The sequence below is a fragment of the Clinocottus analis genome, unplaced genomic scaffold (genome assembly GCF_023055335.1).
Source record: "Clinocottus analis isolate CAN_PGR_092001 unplaced genomic scaffold, fCliAna1.0.p SCAF_8, whole genome shotgun sequence".
Lineage (NCBI taxonomy): Eukaryota > Metazoa > Chordata > Actinopteri > Perciformes > Cottidae > Clinocottus > Clinocottus analis.
In genome coordinates this window covers 3,883,214-3,910,142 of record NW_027176240.1, presented here as the reverse complement: position 1 = coordinate 3,910,142, position 26,929 = coordinate 3,883,214, and the positions used below count along the sequence as shown (strand labels likewise).

The 26,929-nt window shown below is 44.7% G+C and overlaps 1 protein-coding gene across 2 annotated transcripts in view; it reads left to right on the top strand.

Moving 5' to 3' along the window:
• The window catches only part of LOC137779509 (uncharacterized), a 63,861-nt gene extending 45,352 nt beyond the window's left edge, over positions 1–18,509 (top strand). Inside the window, exons 3-5 of one of the 2 annotated variants that reach the window (XM_068567318.1) lie at positions 5,464–5,600; positions 9,362–9,486; positions 11,841–18,509. In XM_068567318.1, coding sequence (XP_068423419.1) covers positions 5,464–5,600; positions 9,362–9,486; positions 11,841–15,811 — 4,233 coding nt within the window. In that variant the 3' untranslated portion in view covers positions 15,812–18,509. Of the gene's footprint in view, positions 1–5,463; positions 5,601–8,550; positions 9,487–11,840 lie in introns of those variants that run through there. The other variant, XM_068567319.1, reaches the window with a different exon arrangement.
• Positions 18,510–26,929: the final 8,420 nt, after the last annotated feature.

Sequence of the window (26,929 nt, the reverse complement as noted above, 5' to 3'; positions counted from 1 at the left end):
TTTTGTGTTTGTATTAAAATTATATTGCTAAAAATTTTTTTTAGATAATACCCTAACACCATAGATGTTACTATAGTTAATAATATTAAAATGAAAAGATAAATACAACAAATATATTTAAGAGATGTGTTCTAATATACCTCAGTAATAGTCAGGTAACACAACAACCTTGTACTTCATATGATTCTCTTGAGGTTCATTTTACCATTTTTTAATTGAAATCGAGTAGTATCCTGACAAAGAAAGGCCCAGAGGCCCACAGCAAAAATATTAAAACATACAAAAATATGTTCATGGATAAGGAAGCCTAGCAAGGTAACCAAGAGATGAGAAACTAGCTAACACAAGAGATAGAAACAGAAAGCTAAGACAAGAGATATAAACAGAAAGCTAACACAAGAGATGGAAACAGAAAGCTAACACAAGAAATAGAAAAAGAAAGCTAACACAGGAGATAAAAACAGAAAGCTAACACAGGAGATGGAAACAGAAAGCTAACACAGGAGATGGAAACAGAAAGCTAACACAAGAGATGGAAAAAGAAAGCTAACACAAGAGATACTAACAGAAAGCTAACACAGGAGATAAAAACAGAAAGCTAACACAGGAGATGGAAACAGAAAGCTAACACAAGAGATGGAAAAAGAAAGCTAACACAAGAGATACTAACAGAAAGCTAACACAAGCGGTGCTAACAGAAAGCTAACACAAGAGATAGAAAAAGATAGCTAACACAAGAGATACTAACAGAAAGCTAACACAAGAGGTGCTAACAGAAAGCTAACACAAGAGATGGAAACAGAAAGCTAACACAGGAGATACTAACAGAAAGCTAACACAAGAGATGGAAACAGAAAGCTAACACAGGAGATACTAACAGAAAGCTAACACAAGAGGTGCTAACTGAAAGCTAACACAAGAGGAAGGTTAAACCCTCCGGCCAAGGTCAGGGATTCATTACGGTCCCTGGGCCTCGTCGAGGCACTCGCCTCCGGTTTCTGTTACACACACACTGCGGTCGACGGAATCACACAAACACACGACGGTGTCGGCTCCCCGCCACCGGTTTTGGCTGCAAAACTTCTGCCGATTGATTTTATGTCACGTAAAGCTTTTAGATTCAGAGCGACTGGATTTCATTAATGTCGATAAATCGGCTGAGAAAATAAAGACGCTGCTTATAACCGCAACAACAATCATCATGTTTTTTTTGGTTTGTTTTCTTCTGTATTAAAGTAATCTAGTTATAGTTTCTACATTCACGTGTTTATTACTAAGAGGAACTGTTAATAACTAAGTAGGCAAGCGTCAAATGGTGCCAACATGTAAACAAATTTAAGCTAAAGAAACAGGAACTAAGGGAATCATGTCCACTTCCTGTTTACATGTAGTACGTAGTGTCAATCATCACATACAATACAATAACTAAAGCCACAAGCTAATATACAAAAAAGAAAGACTGAAAAGGTATAGGTAGAAGCATAATGCTTCTATATCTTCTTTTAATCTCTTTTTTATTTGTTAGCTTTTTCTACAGTTAACTTACGTCTCAAAACTTAAGTTTGTATTATCCAACAAATAATTATTTAACATGGCAACTATCTATTTAACATCTTTAGGTATATTGTCATTACTTTTTTGTTTTTTTTATCCAATAACCGTTTCTTAGTTGATTGCTTTTTTCATCATGAATTAAAGATGTTTATGTAAGAAATGTTTTATGAATGTCTCTTGTAAAAACAAAAGGCTGGGCAGCCCTTTTCATAACACGATATTGTGGGTAAGAGTGTCATAATAAAGAGGTAATAATATATATTTAAGGTAAAAGATAGTTTAGTAATTTCACATAAACAAGTCTCATGAAACAAAACGTTAATTTCTGCATTATAACATTGTAATTATCCATTTTTCTTCCACAAATCTCCCTGTGATTTTGAAGTTATTAGTCTACTTTAATATTGTGACAACAGCAACCTAGATTAAGTCAACACTGTCAGATCATTACCATTTGTTGACCCATACACTCATTGTAATTATTACCTCTTGTCGAACTATTTGTGTGGCATTACTGAGCTGCAATGTTAAAGTGCTTCCGAAGATTATTATTATGAACATTTCTCTCTTTCTTTGTGCTTTGGGGAACTCTTTCCAGAACGTGTCGCTTTTAATTGAATCCTAAAACGAGTAAATCTATTAAACGCATTACTCTCTTCACTTCCACCACTTCTATCAATACAAAACATATTAATGAGTGTCATCCGGGGCATCTTCAAGGTTAAAATCAATACTACACGTCCGACGATTACATTATAACACAGGTTATCAATAATGCAGCGTGTTTTCTTCGAAAGCGGGAAGACTTCGTTGTGGTTTTGGGGATATTTCTCCTCTCGCTGTTTGTCTGTTTTTCGGTGTAAAGTGAGACCAGTTTCCTCCTCCACAGTGGGATGTGGAGGAGGAAGGAGAGACTCTGAGAACTTGCAGCTGTTTACAAAATTATAGGTGCTGGGAGGAATGTATTTGCCGCAATTACCATTTGTTCACTCGCGAGCGATGAAAGAGGCATAAGATTTTTCACAGTTAGCTGCGTGTCAGAGTTATTAGGTTTACTTGAGGATGCACAGCGTTTAGGGCACATTGTTGGAGACTGCAACACTTGCAGGAAATGGATTTTCTCGCAGTAATATTCTCCAGCCTTGCGCACACACACACACACACACACACACACACACACACACACACACACACAGAGACAGAGCTAAGCTGCCCGTCTTTTGGTCCACGGTCAGTCACGGTCTTCTTTTGGAAATGAAGTGGTTTGCAGAGAAACGACGTCACAGGCACTTGATGTGCTGTGACGGGTGCAGAGAAAAAACCCTTAAAAAACAGTCGGATTATCCTCCATTATTATAAAGAAGACTGCTTATGTCCACGCATGATGAACTGTGTAGGAACTGTGGCCCTTTTTTTTTAATCCAAAGTCACTTTTCATTCCAAATTCAAGGCTCATCGTCCTTAAACTAAAAGGACTGCTCTGTTTTTTTTAGGATCCACGGGCTATTTTTGCGAAATACTTCCCTGTTTACAGTAAATAAAGTCCTCCAAGGTAAACAAAGCAGCACACCAAATCATATTTTGAAGATAAATATGGATAAAACCAGCAACATTATTTACAAAAAAAAATTTAATTTTTTTTTCTCTCCATATTTTCTTTCCTCCAAAACAGCGGTGAGGAACAGCGGGTGCGAACGCCGGGAGTTCATTACAATAAATTATGCCAAATTAATCATAGCCCTCAAGGTCAAAGTCACGACCGGTGGGTGACAAACAATGCAGCGTTTTAAAAGCTGTTTGTTTTAATCAGAGTGCGAGAGCTCGCTTCACTTTTACCACCTATCCTCAAACAACAGTGCGCCTGTATGTGTACTTTAAAAAAGTACTTTTCCTGTGAAAGTGCAGCAACACTTTTGAATTTCAAGCGATTATTTCCCACGTTTATATTGTTTTCCTTTAGTTTTCTAGAAATGAATCATTGTGACGTGCAGTAATAAAGATTGAGGTGACGGTTCGAGTGTGATAAACGAGGCGTATTGTTGCGACGAATGTAGCCACAATATGCTAAAGATATAAACATATACGTGAACTTAATTATCTCCGCAACCACAGCGTTTATTAACTTAATTTAAAGTGCTACAATAATGTAACACTTATAAGAATATACCTTTTCTTTGAAAACATATATAAAGTAACTTAAATTTAAGTAATTACGTAACTCTGTGATGTTGTTAAGTTCCTGAACAATGAAGTTGGAAAACTCAGGGACCGCTAAAGGATGAATGTTTAGCAAATCTTGCTCAGAATCACGCTGGAAGTTATAAAGAATGTTATAAATAAAAAAAATTCAATCTAAAAAATTTAAAAAAAAAGTTTTTTTACAAATTTAAAATTTAAAAATTAAAAAAAAATAAAATAAAATAACGCAAGTATTAGAACTGATTTGGGGTTCATATGACTGCTTGAACACAGGGAACAGAGGTACAAACCCCAATTGGAGTCCGACAGGGTTTCAACATCTATGTTTGGGAAACCGCGGGGCGTCGATGAGGCTCGGTTGTGTGCGTCCACTTCCACCATCTTCTAATAGAAAGATTTACAAAAACTGCTTTATAGACCCGTAAAATAAAAACAAATGTTCCTCAATTTTAGTGACAATCTGTATTTCTTCTCAACACAAAAACCTCAACAATAAATCATAGTTAATTACCTAAGTTCAGCACGCAGTGATGTAATACTTTTTAAATTGTCACTTGACAATTCATTCCTTTTCTTGGCACAATCAAGTACTGAAACTTCCAATTAGAGAAAATTACATTGAAAGTCTTGTTTACTTACTCATTAAATCAAGTTTTTACTTATTCAAGTAAAAAAAAAGACAATTTTAGATTATTCTTCTTGTCTGATTGCTGTTTTTTGGACAGCATTTAACATCAGTTAAATGCAGAAAGCCCTGCTTATATTCTTCAAAGTGATGTAATACTGTGATATTAGTACTCAGGAATTAAGTAACTCTGTCATCACGTCAAACAATTACCAGCAAAACTTTCCACAGGTGTTTAATAGTCCGGTCATTTCACATTCCACGTCCTTAAATCCACATGTTTCACCCTTAAAGACGACTTTCATTGTAATTGTTGCTTTGACTGAATCACACAGGTGTCGATTCAACTTTATTTTTTCGAGGTTTGTGTTGTTTCTGCATTGGATCTATTATTAAAGCTGTCTTGTCATTTCCCCTGTCCACCCCTCACACTGTATGTACGCCTTCTAAGAAATGCTGAAGCTCCACCGCCAGCTTTAAGAAAGAAGAAGAAGAAGAAGAAACTTCCTTCCTGTCTCTTTGTCCTCCGTCTGTCTGCGTTTTATCTCGCCGTCTATTTCGGTCTGTTTATCTATTTGTCGGTTTCTCTGCTCGCCTCGCTGTCTGTCTTTCTGTTGTCATCTGTCTGTCTGTGATATGAACCCACCGGTATATTGTTATTATTATTACATGTGACACACACACACACACACACACACACACCCACGGACACACGGACACACACACAGTATCAGTATCTCCGGCTTGCAGACAGCTCGCAGACAGAGCCCAGTAAGTGAATTAAGCTGGTCTGGACTGTACTAAAGCTGACACTGGCTGACTTAGTAAGCACACATACACACAACTGACACACACACACACACACATTCACAATGTTATACTTTCACACAGAACAGATAAAGAATTGCACGGACAGACAAACTCACACATACACAAACTCAATGCTGCATGATCAACGTGTTTTTGACAGTCTCACTTTTTAATCCTTCCTGTAAAAAAAGAAAAGTGAAACTAGCACCACTGTCTCCACTGTAGCGCTGCCGCTAACGTTAGCGATGTTTCATCTGCGTGTGCTCGTCCTGCAGCGCCTCAAGGAGCTGAAGCAGAGGGAGTTCTACAGAGCGCTGGCCTGCAGGAGGCAGAGGAGGCGCAGGGAGGAGAAGAGGGAGGAGAGAGCGCTGAGGAGGCTCCGCAAGCATGAGGAGAGGAGGACGGGGGAGTGGTGAGTGAGCAGCACCGCCGCACGGCCTCCAGGACGGCATCTCCCTCCAAAATGAACACAAGGAGTGTGTGTTATCAAGTCAGAGGACAATTCATTCTACATTTCTATCCTGAGAATGTGGTTTCAAGCTGCACTACTCTATTTTGAAATCAACTTTTAGTGTCGTTAGTGCAATTGTTCCCTTAATTCCCATGCTTTATTATTATTATTATCGCTCTCATTAAACCTGTGTCCAGCAGCAGCAATAACTTGTTTTCGGCAGTTAAAAATACCACAAAAAAACTTCCAAGGACAGTTTGGAACCAGCGAGTGAAGATAGCGTAGACTTTGGCAGCTTAAGAGTCAAATTTTACTCGGTTGAGACCAAAAACGGAGCAAAAAATATGAGATGTGTGGTTGAAATTGATTGAAATTAGAGATGGAACAGTTAACTCAGGAGTACAGAGCAAACCAGACCCTTTATGTTGTAGTTATTATTTGCTTTTCATTTCTGTAGATGTTTTCTGTTTGCGGTGAAAAGGCAAAAAAAAGTGTAAAAAAAGAAATAAAAAAGAACCAGCTAGTGACGATAGCTGAAGAGTCAGATTTTACTCGGTTGAGACCAAAAACGGAGCAAAAAATACGAGAAGGGTGGTTGAAATTGACAGAAATATAAGTGATGCAACTGCAAAAAATACAAATCAATATGGAGTCAGAGTTTCCAGAGACACAACTCCACATTCCTGTAGGTTACGGATGTAAGTCCACTCCAAAACAAACCGAAAGGACACGTTGTCACGAGTCAAACACTCCAGTCGCCATCAAGATAAAATAGTTTCTCGTACCACCAATAAGCTTCTCCGTGCATGAAAGTAGAGGCGGTCATGCCAGAGATGCGTTTTCCTCTGCAGACATTTTGACTCGTGTGTTGTGGAAAAATGAGCAGAGGGCGGTACCCCAGAGACGATCTCCCAATCGCTCGAACGCACCTACGAAGGAGACGAGGAGCTTCAGGAAGAGCTTAGATGTTAAAAATGTAGCCGTACGAGAAAGTCTTTACGTGCCGACGCCTCACCTCCACATCTGGCACCGGGTTTTGAAGCGACTTATGTCGGTTAAGATAGACCCCCGTGAAACCGAGGGTTTTTTTTTTTAATTTGGCAGCTTAAGCTCTGAGGGAGGCGAGGAGACGCGTTAGCATAATGAGAAGCACCGCTTCTGAGACTCCAGCAGAGGAATGGAACCCAGCCATATTTAGTTTGAGAGTTTACACGTGTGTTTTCCTCACCGTGAGGCCTGTTTTAAGCATAACATGTTTTATTTTATATATATATATATATATATATATATATATATATATATATATATATATATATATATATATATATATATATATATATGTAAAGTATGTTATGCTTTGGAAAATCAAAAGGTTTGTATGTTGTATGTTTGTCAAATTCAATAATAAAAAAAAAAAATTCAAGAAAGGCTGCCAAATTTTCCATAAGTCCTCGGTCTTTAAAAAAAGAAAGAAAAAAAAGCGACACCTTTAAGGCAAACAATAAACAAACGTTGGCTTGGCGAGAGTTCGTCTGGCGAGCGACCAAACAGAGAATTTTTTAAATACACTTTATTTAAACAAGATCATGGGAACGCAACATGTTGAACCCTCGAGAGCTGTGAGGCACAAACTTGAAGATGCCCACGCAACACAAAAAAACCAACAACAACAACAACAAAAATGTAGGCTTCCGCCAGAAAATAGTCCCTGCAGACGGGATCAAAAACATCCGGGACTTTTTTTTTTTTTTAAATCAGACGCGTGAAATAAATCCTCATGTACTCGTCGACCCGCCGGCCTACACGCGTTTAAAAAAAAAAAAAGCTGCCTGACTGACGGGCGCGCGAGTAAAAATAAATCACAGAAGAAGAAGAAGAGAAGAGGAAGAGGAAGAGATCCCTAACTAGCTCCCTGGTTACAACCGCCGTTGGCACGGCAACTAGTTAAATGCATCTGATGGCGGATAATCAGTGTTTGCGTTTTTTGACCAATCACGCGGCCCGAAACCCCCCCTGCAGAGCGCAGAGCGTCCGCATCGGCTGCAGCTGCACTTGCACATGTGCAGCAATGCAGTTTGGCTGCTGGCACGAAGGAGGCGTGGCCTAATTGATTTTCAGCCCCACGCTTCCTCTCTCCTCACCACTTGTCTCCTTATTTCCTCTTGTTGCCCTGATCTTCTTTTCCTGTATAATCTGCTTTTCATTTGATTCCTCTCCGCTTTTTTCCTTCATCCCCCTTCACCGTTTGTCGTCTCCTGTCCTCTTTTCCTTTTCCTATCGTTTACTTTTCTCTAACCTCCTTTCCTCTTCTTTGGTCCTCTTTCCTTTCCTTCTGTCGCCTCCTCTTCCCATGCTTTCATCTGTCACTCTTCTCCTTTCGTTTCTTTTCTTCCTGCATTCTGCTTTTCATGTGTTTCCTCTCCGCTTTATTCCTTTAATCCATTTCCTCCTCTTTCCGTGTGTCGTCTCCTGTCCTTTTTTCCTTTCGTCTCATTGACTTTTCGCTCCTCTTTCCTTCCTTCCTTTCCTCTCTGTTTGTCCTCTTTCCTTTCATTTTGTCGTCTCCTCTTCCCATGCATTCATCTGTTACTCTTCTCCCTTTATCCTCTCCTTTCTTTTCTCTTACGTTCTGCTTTTCATTTGTTTCCTTTTCTCTTCTCCTTTTTTGTCCTTCACTTTCATCCTCTAATCTTTATTTCTTTCCTTTTCTTCCCCTTTTCATTTGTTACTGTTTGTCCACTCATCTCCTTCCACTCATCCTTTTCTTGCATCTTCCTTTTCTCTTTTCTAAATCTCATGATTTCCTCCTGTCCTTTTCATTTCGCTCCTTTCCTCCTTTTTTCTTCTTTTTCATTCACTTTCTTCACTCCTTTTCACCCTCTCCGATTCTCCTTCATTCATTTCCACTCAGCCTCTTCTCTCCTCTCATTCTCTTCCTTCCTCCCTTTTTCATTTGTTTCCTCTCCTTTTTATTTATTTACTCACAACCGTTTCCTCTCCTCCCCTTTCCTTTTGTCGTTTCCTCTGATTTCTTTCCTCTTCTCTGCTCTTTTTCATTAATTTCCTTTTCCCTCTCTATTTTTCCTTTCCTCCCCTCTTCCTTTTTCATTTGTCGCCCTTCATCCTTCTCTTCTCTTTCATTCCATCACTCCCCCTTTAATCCTTTCTTCTCTTCACACTCTCCTCACCACTTGTTTCCTTGTTTCCTCACCATCCTTTCCGTGCTCCTATTCGTTTCCTGTCATCTTCCTTTTCCTCTCGTCCTTTCCATTCATTTCCTTTTCTCTTTCCTCATCCCTTCTCCTCTTTCTTCCTTTCTCCTCTTTCCTCTTCTCTACTCTTTTTCCTGCATTTCCTTTTCTCTCTCATTTGTTCTCTCTCACTTTTTTTAAAATTTGTTTCCCTTTATCCATCTCTTCTCCTGTATTCACTCCCCTTTTTATCCTCTCACTTTCCTCATCTCCTGTTTCCTCGTTTCCTCACCATCCTTTCCGTGCTCCTATTTGTTTCCTGTCGTCTTCCCGTTCCTCTTGTCCTTTTCATTCATTTCCTCCTTTTCTTTCGTCCTTCCTTCTCCTCTTCATCCCTCTCTCCTCAACATCCTTTTTCCGTGTCCTTTCATCCCTTCTATCCACTCGTCTTTTTCGCTCATCCTTCTCATCATCTCGTCCTTTCCTTGCGACCTCTCCTCTCATCCTCTCTTCCTCTCCTCCTCTCCTCAGCGCTCCGGGCTCTGGTCCCATGTTCCGGTCCACCACGGTGGCGGTCGAACCAGCGAACCAGACCAGACCAGAATTTGTGCAAAACTGGGGCGACGTCCGTCTGAGCGCCGCCTCACCGGGAACAAGTAAGAACTCTAATCGGCGTAAAAAGCTTGCACTTGACTCCTTAAATAGTTTATGAGCGTGTGTTTGGTTTTGGTGATGGAGACATCACTCTTGATATTGAGGAATTAATCACAACCGAGAGCGATCTGCATGCAGCGATGCTGAAATATCTTTATCGACAGCAGACTTTAGAAAAGGAAATGAACAGCTCCGGAAATCTTTGCATGAGATGTCAAATGAACACAGAGGGGATGTTTTCGAGGCCGAGGAGGAGGAGGAGGAGGAGGAGAAGATGAAGAAGCGCCGAACAACATAACAAGTGGAACAATTAATGAGAAATCACTCCGGGGGGGCTTGAACACTCGGGACCTTTGTCAAAAGAAATCCGAGCCGTTGACCAATCGCAAAAGGACTTGACAGTGCTGACCTTTAAGTGGATATGAAGAACAAAGGAAGCCGTCGAGTCAGTTGAGTCACACCACGAAATTATGTAACATCAGCTCGGCTGGAGAGAAAACGGCTCCACAAAAGAGAAGCAGCCGGTCGAGAGACCAGAGCCGGCGGTGACCCAAGATTCTGAAAAGTGAAGCAAATGCAGAAAGTGTCTTGAATTTGCATTTCCTCTCCTGACCACTAGAGGGCAACTCCTCTGGTTGTATAGAAGTCTATGTTTCATGTGTTAAAGCTGCATTATCTCTCATGACCACCAGGGGGCGACTCCTCTGGTTGTATAGAAGTCTATGTTTCATGTGTTAAAGCTGCATTATCTCTCATGACCACCGGGGGGCGACTCCTCTGGTTGCATAGAAGTCTATGCTTCTTGTGTTAAAGTTCCATTATTTTTACTTAACACCAAGGGGCAACCCCTCTGGTTGTATAGAAGTCTGTTTCATGTGTTAAAGCTGCATTCTCTCTCCTAACCACCAGATGGCAACCCCTCTGGTTGTATAGAGTCTATGCTTCATGTGTTGAAGCTGCATTCTCTCTCTTGATCACCGGGGGTGACTCCTCTGGTTGTATAGAAGTCTCTGCTTCTTGTGTTAGAGCTGCATTTCCTCTCCTGACCACCAGGGGGCGACTCCTCTGGTTGTATAGAAGTCTATATAAATGACTACTTCTCTCTTGATGTATTCCCTCAGTAAACATTGTAAACATGAGTTTACGTCTCAATCTCTAGTTTCTAGTCTTCTTCTATACAGCATGATGTTCATTTAGTAAATTATGGTCATTTAGAGTCAAACAGACCATAAAGCAGAGGACGCTTTATGCAAAACTGCACCCAAATGCAACTATCTTAAATTAATGCTGTCATTATTTTTTAGCTCCCCATTCCTCAATTTGTGGTTATTAGAAAACACCTTTTAATGTCTCACAAACCCATTCAACAGCACCACACACTACAGCCTCCTAAGTGACCATGAAGTTGAACAAACAACACCTCTCTAAAACACTTAAGAACAACCCTGAACATTAAGAAGTAGATTGGAGCAATATTTTTTCAGTTAAATGTGTCATTCCCTCTGAATTTGTTCAGATTTGTTCTGATCCAGGAGGTGAACCCGTCTCCCCGCAGTCCACCTCGAGTGGATTTCAGAGTGCGAGATTCATTTTTTTGTAATAGAAAAAGCATGAACATGAAAGTCGGCGGCAGCATTCCCGTTGCTTCGAAGAAACAATCAATTGTCACCCTGTCTTTTCAGAAAAAAAACACAACGGTTGCATATTCCGGAAAGTTTCCTATTCTCAATTTAAAGTTGAAACCAATGGAAAACTTCGACAACTGCATTTAAAGTCGACCCTCTCCCGAGTGCTAAATGTGAAAATACATTTAGTATCGGAGGAGTAATAATTCATTCGGCGGCTTCCCTTCTAAAACGTCTCGAATGTTTAACAAAAGAGGTTTCTGGTGTGAGTGGAAGGCACATTATGGATTACTTTTAAAGCTGTGAGTCATCTTAAAAACCTTCATTCAAGAAATAATTTTCCAGAATCTGCCGGTATGGACAGATGGATGTCTGGCAGCATGTTGTGCTTTAAAGTGGGTATAAACAAATGGAAATTACATGTTCGAATAAAACCTTTAATCTCATCCCATTTCTAAATGAGCCAAACATTCATCTGCGCTCATGTTTTTCTTTAAGTCCATCCTACACCCGTTCATCACATTTCAACAAAAGGAGCCAGAACGCTGAACACGTCTATAAGGAGCTTACTGTATGGGAAGGCTCCATAATGAAGGCTATTCTTCTACATGTATCCCCTCCTACTCCTTTCTTTACAGTCAAGTTAGGTAGATAATCCTGTTACGTTTTGCATGTAAATGTAACCGGCGTCAGCTGCTCTAATCCTCTCCGCTCTGCCCCTTCATCTGCAGAGCCTCAAACGCCGACGACCCAGCCCTTCCTTCCCCTCGACCCGGCACTGGAAACCAGGCTCCTGGGCGACGCGCCGTGGGTGCCGACGTCCGCCGACCCCCGCATCCCCAACGAGACCCGACCGGACTACGACGACCTGACAGCCGACGACGCGATCTCAACCAAAAGCCGCCACTTTGACAAGATCCCTCGGGCTCACGAGGACTCAAGCCACCCCGTCGCTCCCGATAACGTCCCGACAACCGGCACGAACTCCTCCGCCGCCTTCGCCGCCAATGGCTCCAACAGACGCGGACCGAACGTCCAGTCCGTGCGCGGCAGGGTCCGTCCCGTGTCCTTCTCGCTGCCCAAGAGGAGCTGCGTCCTCCTGCACCAGTCGGCCGCCGTCTTCATCCAAGCCGGGCGGGGCTCCGGGTCGTCGGGGAAGCAAGAAGGCGTCAAAGACCCGGGGGAGAAAGTCGTGGCAGAGCAGCAGCAGCTCAGATCTCCGGTGTCTGCGGACGTGGACGTCGCAGGCGCGGGTCACTGGGACACTGGAAACCAGTGCGGTGTGGATGTTAAAACTGCAATCCAGCACTCCGAGGCTGGAGCCAATATGTCTGCCGAAGGGGGAACTGGAGGACTCTCTGGGACCGGAGCCCAGGCTTCTTTATGTAATCGCAATGTGATCGGAGTTGAGGGCTCTGTGATCAGTGGGAACGGAGCCCAGCTCTCCTTATGTAAGGACAACGGGACTGCAGCCCAAGTCGGCAGCGAAAGTGGGATTGGAGCTCATCTTTATTTAAACGGTGGACAGATCTCCGACGGCGCGAGCACAGTCGTGGCGAAAGATCCAATGCGCGGAGACGGCGACGCCGATGAGATAACCCCGACTCGAGGAGCAAAAGATCCGCTTTGTCACGCCACAAATCCGTCCGATGTGAAGGAGACCAAAGAGTCTTCAATCCAAACTCATCCCAAAGAATCAAACCCTTCCCAGTCGAACGCGCCCAAAGAATCAACCCACTCGCCTCCGAATCGTCCCAAAGAGCCGTTTTGTCGCGTCCTGAGCCGAGACGGCAGCCGCGTTCTCCTCTGGCCCTCGGAGATGGTCAGCTACACCAAGACGTCGCCCTCCATCTCCTTTAGCATCAACCCACTGCTGTACGACTTCAGAGCACATAACAGGGCCAAGGAAGGGGGCGAGGGGAAGAAAGGAAGGGTGGAGGAAGGGAGGGAAAGAATAAAGCCGTCGGTGATCAAACAACCCGACTGCCAACAGAGGCAGGAAGTTATGGAGGGAGGAAGGGAGGTGAAGATAGATGAAAGGGAAGAAGAGGATGAAGGAGGACAGGCAGGAAATCCTATGGAAGTTGTCGCCCATTGTAGCAGCGGCGACGCGGCGCCGGACCGCTGCGGTTGCCGTGATGAAAGCGCTTTAAAATTCGTTCCCGTCGCGGCAGAATGCCACCTCGCGCCGACGCCGGGCCTTCAAAAACCAGTCGGCGGGAGGAGGAGGGGGAGGAGGAAGCGGAGGGGAGGGGTGAGGAGAGGAACGAGGAAGAGGGGGAGGAGAAAAAGAGGCGAGGAGACAGACCGAAAAGACTCCGGAAGGAGGATAACAAGTAGCGTTTCTGAGAATCAGACGTTTGAAGCGAGGGGCGACGAGAGGTTGAGGAGAGAGGGCGCCGAAAAAGAGGAGCGGAGAGAAAAGGCGCCATTAAGCAATCTCGCGGCGCATCGGCTGGTGGGAGGGAGAGAAAAGAGGATGAGGAGAGAAGAGAGGGGGATAAGAAGAGATCAGGCAGAGCGAGAGAGGGCAGGTAGAAATGACGAGAAGAGAGGAGAGCTATTAAGTAATCTTCCCGTGAATCGGTGTAATCGGTGTAACCAGCTGTGTGTGCAGGTGAACGGGGAGGCCGGCCGGCGTCAAAGCCGGCAATCAGCCTGCGGGTGGGGCCGGGGGCTCAGAAAGCTCCTCCGTAGGGGGGCGGCATGCAGCTCGGTGATTAGCCCCGTCCCCGGGTCCGTTACAGAGGCGCCACGCTGTCCCGCAATTACGCCCGACCCCGCTCAGAACGCCAGAGAGACGGGGGAGACGCACAAAAATACACAAGCGGGGAGGCAGGAAGGGCAGGGAGACGAGAGGCGAAGGAATCCGAGGGAGACGGAGATAAGAGCCGCTCGAGGAAACGCGTGTAACCCGGTGATTAGCGGCGATTCTTCTCCCCGGCGAGAAGCGGCGCGCGAGCCGGAGATTCGCCTCCTTCCCGAAACGGCGCGCGATCATCCGACGATTAGCCCCGTCCCCGCTGCCTTTGGAGAAACAGCGTGCGGTCAAAAGCAAACAACACCTGCAGGACGCGGGCGTCCCGCGGCGGGCGCGAACCCACGCTGCTCCTCCGCTGAACATGCGGGGGCGCAGAAGAGGATAATGGGATCGGGCCCGACCCTCGGCGGCGATGCGATTTTAAAAGACGGGGCGGCGCCGGAGGGAGCGGCGATCGCAGGGAAGAGGAAGACGGAGTCGCCCGAGGTCGGGGATGCGCCGAGGAAGAAGAGGAAGAGGGGGAGGAGACAAGCGAGGAGGGTCGTTTGTGCTTCGAGACCGGAAGGGGCCGGCGGTGTCGGGTCGGCCGCCGACCTCGACGAGGACCTCGCGAAACTCGACGCGGACGAGACCGACGCAGAGTGTCACTTTATCTGCAGTTCGTGTCACAAAACAAATAACTGTGAGGAGACGTTTAGCCGCGACGCCGCCGACAAACTGAATAACTGCTGCGTCTGTCACGACGGCGACGCCTGCGCCGAGAAACCTCTTAGCGACTGTCACACCTGTAACGGTCAGTGTGGCGAAGAGCGCAACGGGGACGAGAGACACAAAGCGAGCGGCGGCGAGACGGAAAAAGACGAGGACGAACTCGACGAAGACGAACTCGACGAGGACGGACTCGGAGCAGCAAACGGGGCCGTGGACGCCATGGACGTACCCGTGGACGTACCCGTGGACTTGTTCACCCGTAGCGCCGCTGACGACCGTCAATGTGAGAGCGAGCAGACGCCGAGCGAAAGCACGTCCGCCCACGAAGCCGCCGCTAAGACGGGTGACCTTTGCGCGCAAACCGCGCAAAGGTCCGATGCCCCGCGTTGCCCCGAGTGTGCTCGCGATCACGCGTGTGACGAGAGCGAGGCGGATGCGACCAAGCCGCAGTGTCCCATTCGACACAAAGGCAACGCCGTCGACTCGATTGATTACAAAACCTGCAGCGGTATCGATCCCGGACGCGGAGACGTTCGCGGTGATATCGACGGCGGTCGGCGCGGTCGCCCCAACGCCGCTGATTGCAACCGCTGCGCTGATGTCGTCGACGGGAACGGAGGCGGAGGCGGCGGCGGCGCGCTCGTGAGCGTGCTCGCGGAGCAAGGGGACGCCGAGAGGGAGAGGCGGGAGGAGGAGGGGAGGCAGCTGGAGAGGAGGAAGCTCAAGGAGAGGCGGGCGGAGTGGGAGAAGGAGTGGGCGAGGAGAAAGGAAAGGGAGGACAGGGAGCGGAGGAAGGAGGTCGATTTCGAACACCTCTACGCGGAGAAGAGGCCTCGCTTCCCCCGAGCGCTCCCGGCGCCGTGCATCCCCCTCCACGCCTCGCTCCTCCTCCCGCCTTCCTCCTCGTCCGCTTTCTCCTTCCGCCACACCATCATCCAGCACCTCTCCCTCCTCCCGCCTCCGTCGCACCTCCCCGTGCACTCGTACCCCCATCTCCTCCCCTCTTTCTCCCCTCTCGCACCTGCGCCGCCGCCGCCACCGCCGCCGCCTCCCCCTCCTCCTCCTCCCCCCGCTCTTCATCCCTCGTTCTACTCCTCATCCCCCATCTCTTTCCTGGAGGGCCCCGGTCCTTTTCCCCTGGCGACGGCGTTTCATCCCATGCGGGGTCACCACCCGTCTCTGTACGGCCCGCCCCATCCCGCGGTCCTGCCCCTGCAGGTGTTGTTCTAAAAAAAAGGTGTGATGAAAATGAGTGACAGCAGCTCGCATGCGTCGTTACCTGCATACTCCTGGAAGGGATGCCAGGGTTAGGAACTAAGCAGGGAAACAAAGCCCATGTTTCTTAAAGCCAAACTCCCCGGCAACCTCATCACCCCGTCCAAACACTCAAAGCACTGATTCACACATGTGGGGAGGGGAAAAAATGATGGCTAATTATCTTCATCAGTTGCATTCCTGCTGGAAATGAGTCTCAGGTGTGCAGCCGGTGGAATCGTGGCGGGGATACACAGCTGGGCTCGTTTTCCCCTCGCCGGAAAAATCAGTCGAAGGCTCCCGTTTTGCATTTTGAAACCTCGTTTTTTTTTCAACCACGCACTTCGGAAACGGCGGAATTGAGACTTTTGAGGACAAATTCCCGCTTCAGAAATCTGTGATGATGAATGAAGATTTTTTTTTTCTCTCCCTTGTTGAGAGTTTCCACTTCAGTTGGCGATTTTCCTACTTTTCCCCCTGAATGACTTTCAAGAGCAGATGTGAACTCCAACGCTCCCAGCTGGAGGTTATTAAGAGATGATGACCTGCATGACATTTTATGCTATAGCCTAGTCTATTTTCCCAATATAGATGGTGTCTAAACGGTTAAAACAAGACCCTGGGGGTTTCATGTCCTGAATGAATATTAAAAAATGAATATATCTCCTTCTGGCGCCTCATCATTTGATCAAAGATAAAAAAAAACAATCCTTGTGCACGTTCAACCTTCGAGCTTAAAAACAGCTCAAACTACAGAATATCCTGCCTTCAAACTGATAAATGATTAAATTAAGATGTCGGGCGACATCTTTAGGCTAAATCCAGTTGTTTTTTTTGGGTGCGCTGATGATGGACGTGGCACCGCAAGGAAACGGAGACGCTGCTCACAGCTGGAAACATAAATTGCTTCAGGAACAGTTGAGAAAAATAACACAAAAAAAAGCCATTGGCATTTGAAAAAAGTGGCAGTTTGATTGACGTCCACTGGGGCAAAAGTCTTGTGTCATTTTCTGTTCGTATGAAGTGCATAAAGAGTAAAACATGCTGTATTAGTTTGTAGCATAAGAAAACGGTGCGTTGCCGCTGCGTTCGGGCCTCCTGACGCTGTCACCGGTGTATAAAATGTACTCGCAGCCTCTTCTGAAGTGTATTTCTCCCTGTGTGAGAGTTGAACGTCGGAGCAAAATGTTAATTTTGAAATAAAGCCTTTGCTCTTTTTGATTTTGAGGAACTGACTCCAGCGTCTGACCTTTTCACTCCTGACGCTTTAGACGTGTTGATTTTCTGCCACCGCGTCGCGGGGCTGCACTAAAAATACCCCGAGCGTGGAGGATAACTTTACATTTAGTGACTCATGCGAGGAAACAAAAGGCCAAAAAACACACATACAGGGAAAGAGAGAGAGAAAAGAGAGAGAGAGCTTCTCGTGTCCATGGGAGGAGGAAGATGTGAGGATTTGATTGTCAGGTAATCACAAAATAAACATCCACCAGTTGTCATTCATCGCTCCGCTTTTGTTGCAGGTTGACAGGTGATTTATTTTTTTCTTTTGTTTCGCGCGACAAACTTAACACAAATTCAGTGGCCTTCTATTCATTCACATGCAGGAAGTTCAAAGCGTTTCCCTCCTCGCGGGCCCTCAGGGTGGATTTTTCCTTTAAAAGCTAAAGGACTTAGGACAAAAGCCGCATGTGCGTCAAACGAGGATCCGCCCCTTCTCCTTTTTCTTTCTCCTCCAAATTATCCTCTTTCGAGTCTCGAACGTCTCGTCCTGGAAACACCTCGCTATTAATTAAGGAGAACGTCCAGAGAGCCTCGTGACGCTCGAGACGTTCAGAGATGCGAATGCGTCGCAGGCACGATAAGAACGAAAGCGGAGTGACTCCCACACTCAGAACTCGTTGTTTTTCTCTCTCTCTCGCTCCTCTGAAGATGAACATCTGGCTGCGATGGCTTTGGGGCATAAATGGCAACGCCCACCCATCTCAGCGACGACGGATCATTCCCGTTGCAGGCGAGCGGCGCAAAACAAACAAAGCAGTGACAAAGCGGGCAGTTTTTTTTTGGGGTCTTTTCAGGGGCACGCACGAGGAGAAAACACCGGTTTCACCGGCGTCGCGGCTTCCAGTTCGCAGCCCCGAGGTGTTCATGAACAGGTAGCGACATGCAACCCGTGACGTCTTCCGACTGACAGCCCCGAGGGAAAGAAAATGAAACCCGGCAGAATCCTATTTAGCTGGTGTGAGCGCGCTCACGCGGCAACATGCTCTCTCCTCGTACAGCTCGGTCCCACGAGGGGTTCGAAACCATATGTTCTCTATGAGCGTAGGTTATATTTACATTTGCGATGTAACTGTGTAAATTAGAGAAAAGAAAAGTTGTTATTCGATGTATTTTTGTAGAGAAAAACCTCAGTTGAATGAGGCGCAGTTTTTTTGTATCATGTGTTTCGATGCTACTTTAGCGAGTAAATGAAACTCTTCATGTGTCCTCCTGTTCAGCTGTTGTACATTTCAGTTCTTTTAAAGTCCTGATGGTCGATGGATGGGTTTAAAAGAGCTGCAGTTTCCAGTTTTATCTTGAGATTCTGATAGATTAATATTTGGGTACACATTTTGTGGTGTAATCTAATTTCAGCAGACTCGTACTCCACAGATTACACCCCCCCCCCCCCCGCCCCCTCCCTGAAGATATATAAAAGATCTTGTGAATCCATCAAAACAAATTACTCTGAAAATGGAAATAAATCAGTAGACTTGATATCAGTGTCTTGTCTGTTTTTTTAAAAAATTCTTTTACAGAGAAAGTGACTAATAAAAATTAAATATCAGCAGACAAATGTGTGAATCAATGCCTTTCATCACCAACTAGCAGTCAAGTAGCATTTTACATCCACATCTGTTCAAAATCAATTCATCACTTTATCCTATTAAAGCTGTCAAGGTAACTCAGTAGTCTACATCGTTAAGGTGATATTCCACAATTCTTGATACACAATTTGATACCAAACAAAACAATAACTCTTATCATAACTTTAATATCAACAATAAATGTAATATCCTTGATTATTCGCCCAAATTTTCTCAACAAAAACTACATTTTGCATGGATACATTTGAACACATCGTGGTAACGTTATAATTCAATCTCACCCAACGCTGACGCTTACTGAAAAGAGCTCGAACGCATCAATGTGACTTCCACACGTGAGCTGTTAGCTCTTTTATTTCGCCAAACAGCTAGCTTCGGCTGCTAGCGCTGGCTTACGTCAGCTGCTAGCGCCAGCTGCTAGCGCCAGCTGCTAGCGCCAGTTGCAAGTGTCGGCTAACGCCAGCTAGCGCAGGGTTAAGGCAATAAGTGCCGGCTAACGCCGACTTACCGCAGCTAGCTTTCCTCCTGCTGGCTTCAACCCAGATTTCTTGCTCACAACGTCACAACGACGGGACGTCTTAGCGTCGAGCCCTGATCCCGACATCCAAATATTCTATTAGACATTGTGTGAGATTGTCATGAATAGCGTAATAATTTCAATTATATGACGATATAAATGAGCAAAAGCACATTTTGTGAGGTCACAGTGGCTGTGATCTTTCATGGACGGACAACACGGAAGCATGAAACAGATTATGAACCTGGGGGGAGAAACAACGCCAGGGAGTTCACACACACTCTCCCTCAGTTGATCAGATGCTTTGGGACTGTGAACTCTGTGTGTGTGTGTGTGTGTGTGTGTGTGTGTGTGTGTGTGTGTGTGTGTGTGTGTGTGTGTGTGTGTGTGTAACTCCAGAAGGCCGTCCGACAGCTGGGACCATCATGTTCAATGACTAAAATAGCGTCAAATCTCAACATGTTCAACACCTGGGGCTGTTTGAGTGTGTGTGTGTGTGTGTGTGTGTGTGTCTTACATGTTGACAGTATTTCCATCTGTGTGTGTGTGTGTTTTGTATGTGTGTGTTTGTGTTTCAAGAGTACGAAAGCAGTGAGTGTGACAAGTCAAGTTCAACGGTTCTCAGTAATTCGCTTCGGTGACCTTTAAAAACCAACAGACCAACATTAAAACTTGACTTTATGGAATTAGTTTCAAAGCGTGTGCGTGTGTGTGTGTGTGTGTGTGTGTGTGTGTGTGTGTGTGCGTGCTCTGCCCTGAACTCAGCTGCTTCCAGTCCGTGTGATTCTTTTTCTTTTCCACCGCCGGCTTTCCAGAAAGGTTGATGGGCGTCGGGGCTCACTCGGGCACTTTACGGCGAACGAGTTGATAGATTCCTCGGCACATTACGGTTTGCTTCCTCTGTGCGTCGACCACGGAAACTACTCAACGGCGAGTTAAAAACCCGCAGAAGGCCACGTCATCGGAGGGCAAAGATACAAAGCTCTTCAGAAACTGCGTCCGTGAATGAGCCGCTCTGTCAGTCTCTTCGGGCTTGACGAGAAAACCAAAAATATGTTGAAAGATTCATAATATTTTCATACAGAAATAACTTTGAAATGATTTATGTATCAGAGGAGCTCGAATGAAGACAGACGGAGGAGAGGAGTCTTGCTGGTGGCCTGTATAAATACTTAATTAGGAGATGGCAGAAATTATAATCACTCAAATTTTAAACAACATAAAAATGTCATTATAGACAGAATATTGTGCGTTTATTTTTAAAAAAAAATACAGAACAGTTAAGATTAAACGCTTATTCCTCATCATTAAAGCAGGTTTATAAGGAAACACTTACTACTTATTTCTTCTCCCTTCGGATTTTATTGTGCACACAGTGCTTCTGTTTTTTGTTTAATTAATCATTTTAACACATTATTTCGCTCGAGGTTTCATTTGTTTTACTCTGAAAAGCCGCTTCGCTCTAAAGTCAACAACAGCAACAACGGATCATTTAGATTTTCCTCCTGAAGCTGTTTTGTTTGTCACTTTAAGGCTGAAGACAAACTCCCTTGTGGACATGACCAAAATAAACTGCAAGCTGAACAAAACTCAACCTTTGGTGCAACAAAAGTGAACAAAGAAAGACACAACCAGTGCAGTGTTTTGTTGTCTGATTAACCCTCGAAACTTATTTTTTCATTTCAACAGTGACCATTGGAAAAAATTAAGATAAGATGAATCGATTATTTAATAGCAGCGGAGGGTGAAGTACAGAATAACTAATAACTCTTACAGTAACTGAAATTAAATGTTATAAAAACAATGAGACAATCTATGTCTACGGCTTTAAGCAAAATCCAACAACGTCTGTAATTGCATCATAATATAATACATGGCCTTGTATAATATGTGAAAATGCAAGAGGGGGGTGGGCGTTGCTAACAGTGGGAGACGGGTAATTAACACTCTATACATATATATGAGCATGTATGTATGTATGTATGTATGTATGTGCATGTATGTGTATGTATTTGCTTATATATCCTTATGTATCTATTTTGATTTGTATGGTTATGTGCTTGTGTATCTTTATGTACATGTAGTGTGCACATCTTTCTTTATTTGCATATCTAGAAAATCAATAACAATTTGATCACAAAATGAGACCAGCCTGACAAATGAGACCATGTTTAACAAATGGGCCTTCAAGCTAAACATATTATTATTGTATATTCCTGCCGACACGAAGACATCCAGTCGGCTGATCTATGTGTGCGGCGTCTGCACTCATTAAATCTTCATTACAAGTCAACTTTAAACAGACTACAACAAATTTCTCATTGCGTAGAAAGTCACTAATCACTCTTTTCGAGCATTATTTAGTCGCTAAATCGACGGGAACACGCTGCTCTCCGTGTCTGCTCAACATGCCGCGTAACGCAATCAGACACACAACAGCTGAGAAGTGGAAGTGCCGACAGTAAATCAGACACGTCGGGTGACGTTTGAACGCCATCACAGACGCAGACGTCACAGGAAGAAACGGCGTTTCGGAGATAAACGGCGTTTAACGGGGGCTGGCTTCCTTTGGATTATGAATTTATGGCAGACGGCGACAGGATGAAGCTAGAGACAGAAGGATGGTTTGAGGTATAGCTCAGTCGTAATCATTTTGTTTTAAACTTTAAGCTTTTCAGCGTCCTCAGATCAGGTCATTTTTCTCAACAAACGCTGCATTTTACAGGATTACATTTGAACACATCGTGATAATGTCACAATTCACTCTCACTCTCACACTGACTGAAAAGAGCTCGAACGCATCAATGTGCCCTCCGCACGGGAGCTGTTAGCTACGTTATTTTGCCAGTCGGCTAACACCAGCTAGCGCCAACTAACGGCAGCTATTACGGCAATTAGTGCTAGCTAACGGTAGTTAGAGCAGGCTTATGGCACTTAGCGCCGGCTAACGCCCGCTTATGCCAGCTAGCGCAAGGTGACAGGAATTAGTGCCGGCTACCACCAGCTAGCGCCGGCTTACGGCAGCTAGCTTTCCTCCAGCTGGCTTTCTATCGCCTCCTGAACGATGGCGTTTCAGAGATAAACGGCGTTTCAGAGGACGCTGTTTGGCTTCCTTCGGTTTATGGATTTATGGCAGACGGTGACAGGATGAAGCTGGAGACAGAAGGATGGTTTGAGGTATAGCTCAGTCATAATCATTTCAATTTTACGCTTTTTAACGTCCTCAGATCAGGTCTGAATGATTCTGAAATAACATCCAGCTGGGTTATAATGATAATTTGTACACGATTATTCTAATTTTCATTTTTTTAAAAACAGGATTATGCTGTGATTTTTTTCCCCAGGAATCTGCACAGAACAAAGACGTTTCCTCAAGTGTGTAGATTATAACGCGTGGGTCGGGGACGCCGCCGCAGCGCCACCAAATTTAATTTATAATGACATTGTGGAGGCCCGTAATGCGGTTTTGATGCGGTTTTTGAATACGTGGTGCATGCAGCGCTCTACCTCCGACCTGTTTGTGTGTGAAAAAGCTGGAAATGAAAACACAAAAGGGGACGCCAGCACATTTACTCAAACACTGACGTCGGCCGTGAGGGAACATTTCATAGACTGTTCAGGGTTTTTTGGGGGGGGGAAGCTTTGTGCAAAAACAAAATGACGGGAGCTTGGATGGATGGTAGAAAAGCAAAAGAGGTGACGCCGCTGTGTCATACAACCACGCTGAGAGCGGTGGTACGATGATATTGTTGTCATAGAAACATTTTCTGCCAGAAAGAAAGACCCTGAAAGGACACGCACACACACAAATAGTCCGCACTTCATGCTCTGGATAAATATTTGGGTTTTTAATACTGTCATTAGTTGTTAAAGTTGCCTATTAAATAGACGTTTTTTTCATGGCAAATGGGCTTTATAGAGCGTCTCGTCCTCGGACCACTCAAAGGGTTCAACCCACACGTCAACATGCACCCGCTGACACACACATTTACACACACACAAACCTATACACACACACACATTCACACCTATACACACACCTTTACACATTCACACACACTGACAGACACACATTCATACACACAATCACACAAACACATTCACACGTATTTATACACTGACAGACACACGTTCATAGACACATTCACACACAATTAAACACACATTCATACACACATTCACACAAACTCAAACGTTCATACAGATATTCATACACCGACAGACACAATGTGATCCTGCATCATCTGGTGAAATCAGTCTTATCTAAATGCTCATTCACACACAAACAGATACATACACACAAAAAGACACACACACAAGCACACAGGGATCAATTTGGGGCTCTCGTGTCTTGCCCAACAACACTGCACTGACTAGACTACAACCTGCTTATTTATTATGTTTAATTCTCCTGATAGTGTGAACGGCGTGTCCCTGGTTTGTTCTTGCTCTCTCTCTCTGGGACGAGTCACACACACACACACACACCTGTGTGAGCGCCGTCAGTGGACTCCTGCTGAGAGCACACCTGTGGAGGATCATCATTAGCAGTTTTTTTTTCAGATCACCAGTCCTGTTTTGTGTCATTTCAGCCGCTCTACAGTTCGAGTTTTCAGGAATTCTTTGATAAATTATTTCCTCTTTCCCATCACCATCATCATCATCATCACCATCATCGTGTGTCTTTCTCTGAAGATGAGGTGTGAGACGTGGAAGTCGCCCACCGGCCTCGAGGTCTGCATTTATTTTTATTGGGGCGGTCTCGCCACCTTGCATTTTGTAGCCAGAAGCGATCCGAGAGGGGGAAGAGCTAAGTACGACCGACCGCTGAACGAGGCGTGCGGTGGAGCCGAGCCGGTTGAGGACGAGCGCATTAGGAGACCAAACGCGATCAATCCACTTGACAAAGTGCGGCTTCAACCACACAAGCTTTTCCTCGTGCTCATTTTGCATTGAGAGGGAAAAAAAACAATCACTTTTCCCTTTTTCCCGTCATGGCTTCAACGAGCCAGTCGGGAAGCAGACGGTTTACCGAGAGATGAAATATAAAGGGAGTCAATTAAAAAAAAAAATGCAATTCACCTTAAACTACCGTGATTTAAAACGTTTTTCATACGACAAAACATACTAAATAAACAACGTGAGCATTTTGATTCGTGATCGCTTTAAGCGGTTTCCACTGTACATAATATTTCCTCTCCACTACATTTAGAAATTTAGATTTAACATCCTTTTCTTTGCCAGTAAAAGAGCACGTAATCCCTCTTTTCGGCTCTTTAACATGTTCTCTCTTTCTTTGGAGACGTTCACGCTTCATTATGTCATCCTCCTGAATCTTGAGGATTTGAGGACGCTGAAAACTGCAAACATTTGCACACTTTTTTCCAAGTAAAAAAACGCAGGAGTTTAACTTGTATCCTCCCCTCGTGGCATCACTACATTAACTCCGGGGGAGGCTGTGGATCCTCGAGGCGGCGCTCTGGCCGCGCACTCGGTGCACCGAGGCGCCGCGCTGGTAACGGCCGCGTGCGGGACGGGGCGAGCGTTTCCTCTCGCAGGAAGTCAAAAGAAAAAAAAAAAAACGCAGGAAAGCAGCGGAAAGCAATAACATTTGTTCTAACATTTTTTGATCACCCCTGCTACCGTGAAGAAATGGGTCACGGCTGCCAGAGACACATCAGACATGTTGCAGGCGTCTGAGTCAGTTGAATCTCTGATGGGCCTTTTTTTCCACCACGCTGTCAACACGGTTTCAAAGCCGACAATGTTTTAGTGCTGAGGAACCGGGAAAAAGAAGAAAAAGTTTTTGTTTCAGCCTCTTTTTCGACTTCTGTGCTCATTTATGATCGCGTCTCACTCCTCGCCCCGGAGTCACCCTTTCTTTCTTTCTTTCTTTCTTTTCTCTCGTTCTGTTGTTGCCTTCTGTTTTAGGTTATTCGACATTGAATTCCTCTCGGCTGCGCTTCGCTTCATCGAGCGATTCATCATCGTCTGTAATCAGCCCCAATTACCGCAGCGTGGCGCGTGAGCCGGAGCGGCTTCACAGACGGCGGTGGGATGGGTACGCAACTGGAGAGGAGAGAGGGGGAAGCTGGGGAGGCTCCTCCGCTCGATAGCCGAGGCGTTTTCGAGAATCCCCGACCGTCTTTTATTTTCTTCACGAGAAGTCTAAAACCCCGCTCCCGTTCAGAGTCGAGAGTTTTTGGGGGGTTTGCGATGGATTTGACATTGAGCCACGATTGACCAAAAAGATTTGACTGAGTCTGAAACCAGCGGGTCTGGTTTTAGGGTGTTTAGTATCTCACTTTGAGAAAAAAGTATCTTCAGAGGATAAATTCCGGATATACATTTAAAACAATGTAAACCATAAAAAAAACAAAAGGTTGGTCTGATTCTATTAAAAACCAATCCCTCCCCTAGGGGTGGAAGACTGAGCGATTGTTATATAAAACTGTAAATCATAGCTTCTTTTTTTTAGAAAGAAAAAGCCCAAAACTGCTGTATTTGAATGTATTGAACACCATAAGTAATATACAAGTGACATATATGGTTTGGTACATGAGACAATTCAAATTGCATTCAAAGTTCCCCCAATAGGCACATCGTCTTAATGTTCACTGTACTAAACCCTCTCTAACTAGAGTTGGACTTTACAGCTGCATATTTTCAAACAAATAATCATCCTGGAAGTGATTTCTTTTCGAGGCGGACCTGAAATCTTTTCATTTCTTTCTGTGTGTCATCTTCATTCACTCTTAACCAGCAACATATACACAGATATTCACACATCTGAACACAATCTCACATGTGTAGCCTTTTTATCGTAACACCCACATTATTCAAATAGTCCCAGTGGTTGCAGGAATACACCCTTTTCAGTTCGGGTATGACATTTTTCGAGCAGAGGCCTATAAATAGGTTGGTTTTCAAAGATTACACATTCATGCATTCACCACATCGAGTGTTCTTTTTGAATGGAGGACGTTCCAGCGTGATTTGGAAGATTGCAAACGGCAGCAACAAAACAATTCTCTGGGCAATATCTTAACATTAAAAATTCAACATCAGGGAACCACCGTCCATCAACTTTGACTACGTTTGACCAACGGAGCATCACTAATGTAGAGTCATGCGCTCTGCCCTCCTGTCGACTGCGTCTCCATGCAGCGTCCTGCATCCTGACTCTCCTTCCTCGTTCTAGCGGCGTTCGGTCCGGCGGGGCTGAGGGTTGGAAAATGAATCCCAAAAAAGACAGAAATGTAACTCAATTCACGGGAGCAATGGTTGCCAATGGGGTAGAAGGAATGGAAAGATCCCCTTTAACCCTCCTGTCATGTTAGTTTTTCAACTATTTTTAGGCCCTTTCAGTTGACGTTAAACCCCAACACGACAGGAGGATTAAATCAAGGTGGTCTTATATTTTTTAGGATAAATATTGTGTTAATTCCCCCTTGACTTCACATCGGGCTGCAGAGAAATCTTTTGGTCTGATCAACGTGATTTGTTGTTAAAATATAAATAATAGATCAAATCTGAAAAACTTCCTCATTGTTTAGGATCCCACACACTCCAATGCTGTGTATACATTATTACAATAATGTATATTGCATTTAATAATATATATGTAATATTTTCTTCTGAGCTTTATTAAAGCTCAGTATGCGAAGACGTGTCGCCTTGCATTTCGCCACAATGAAGAAAACAATA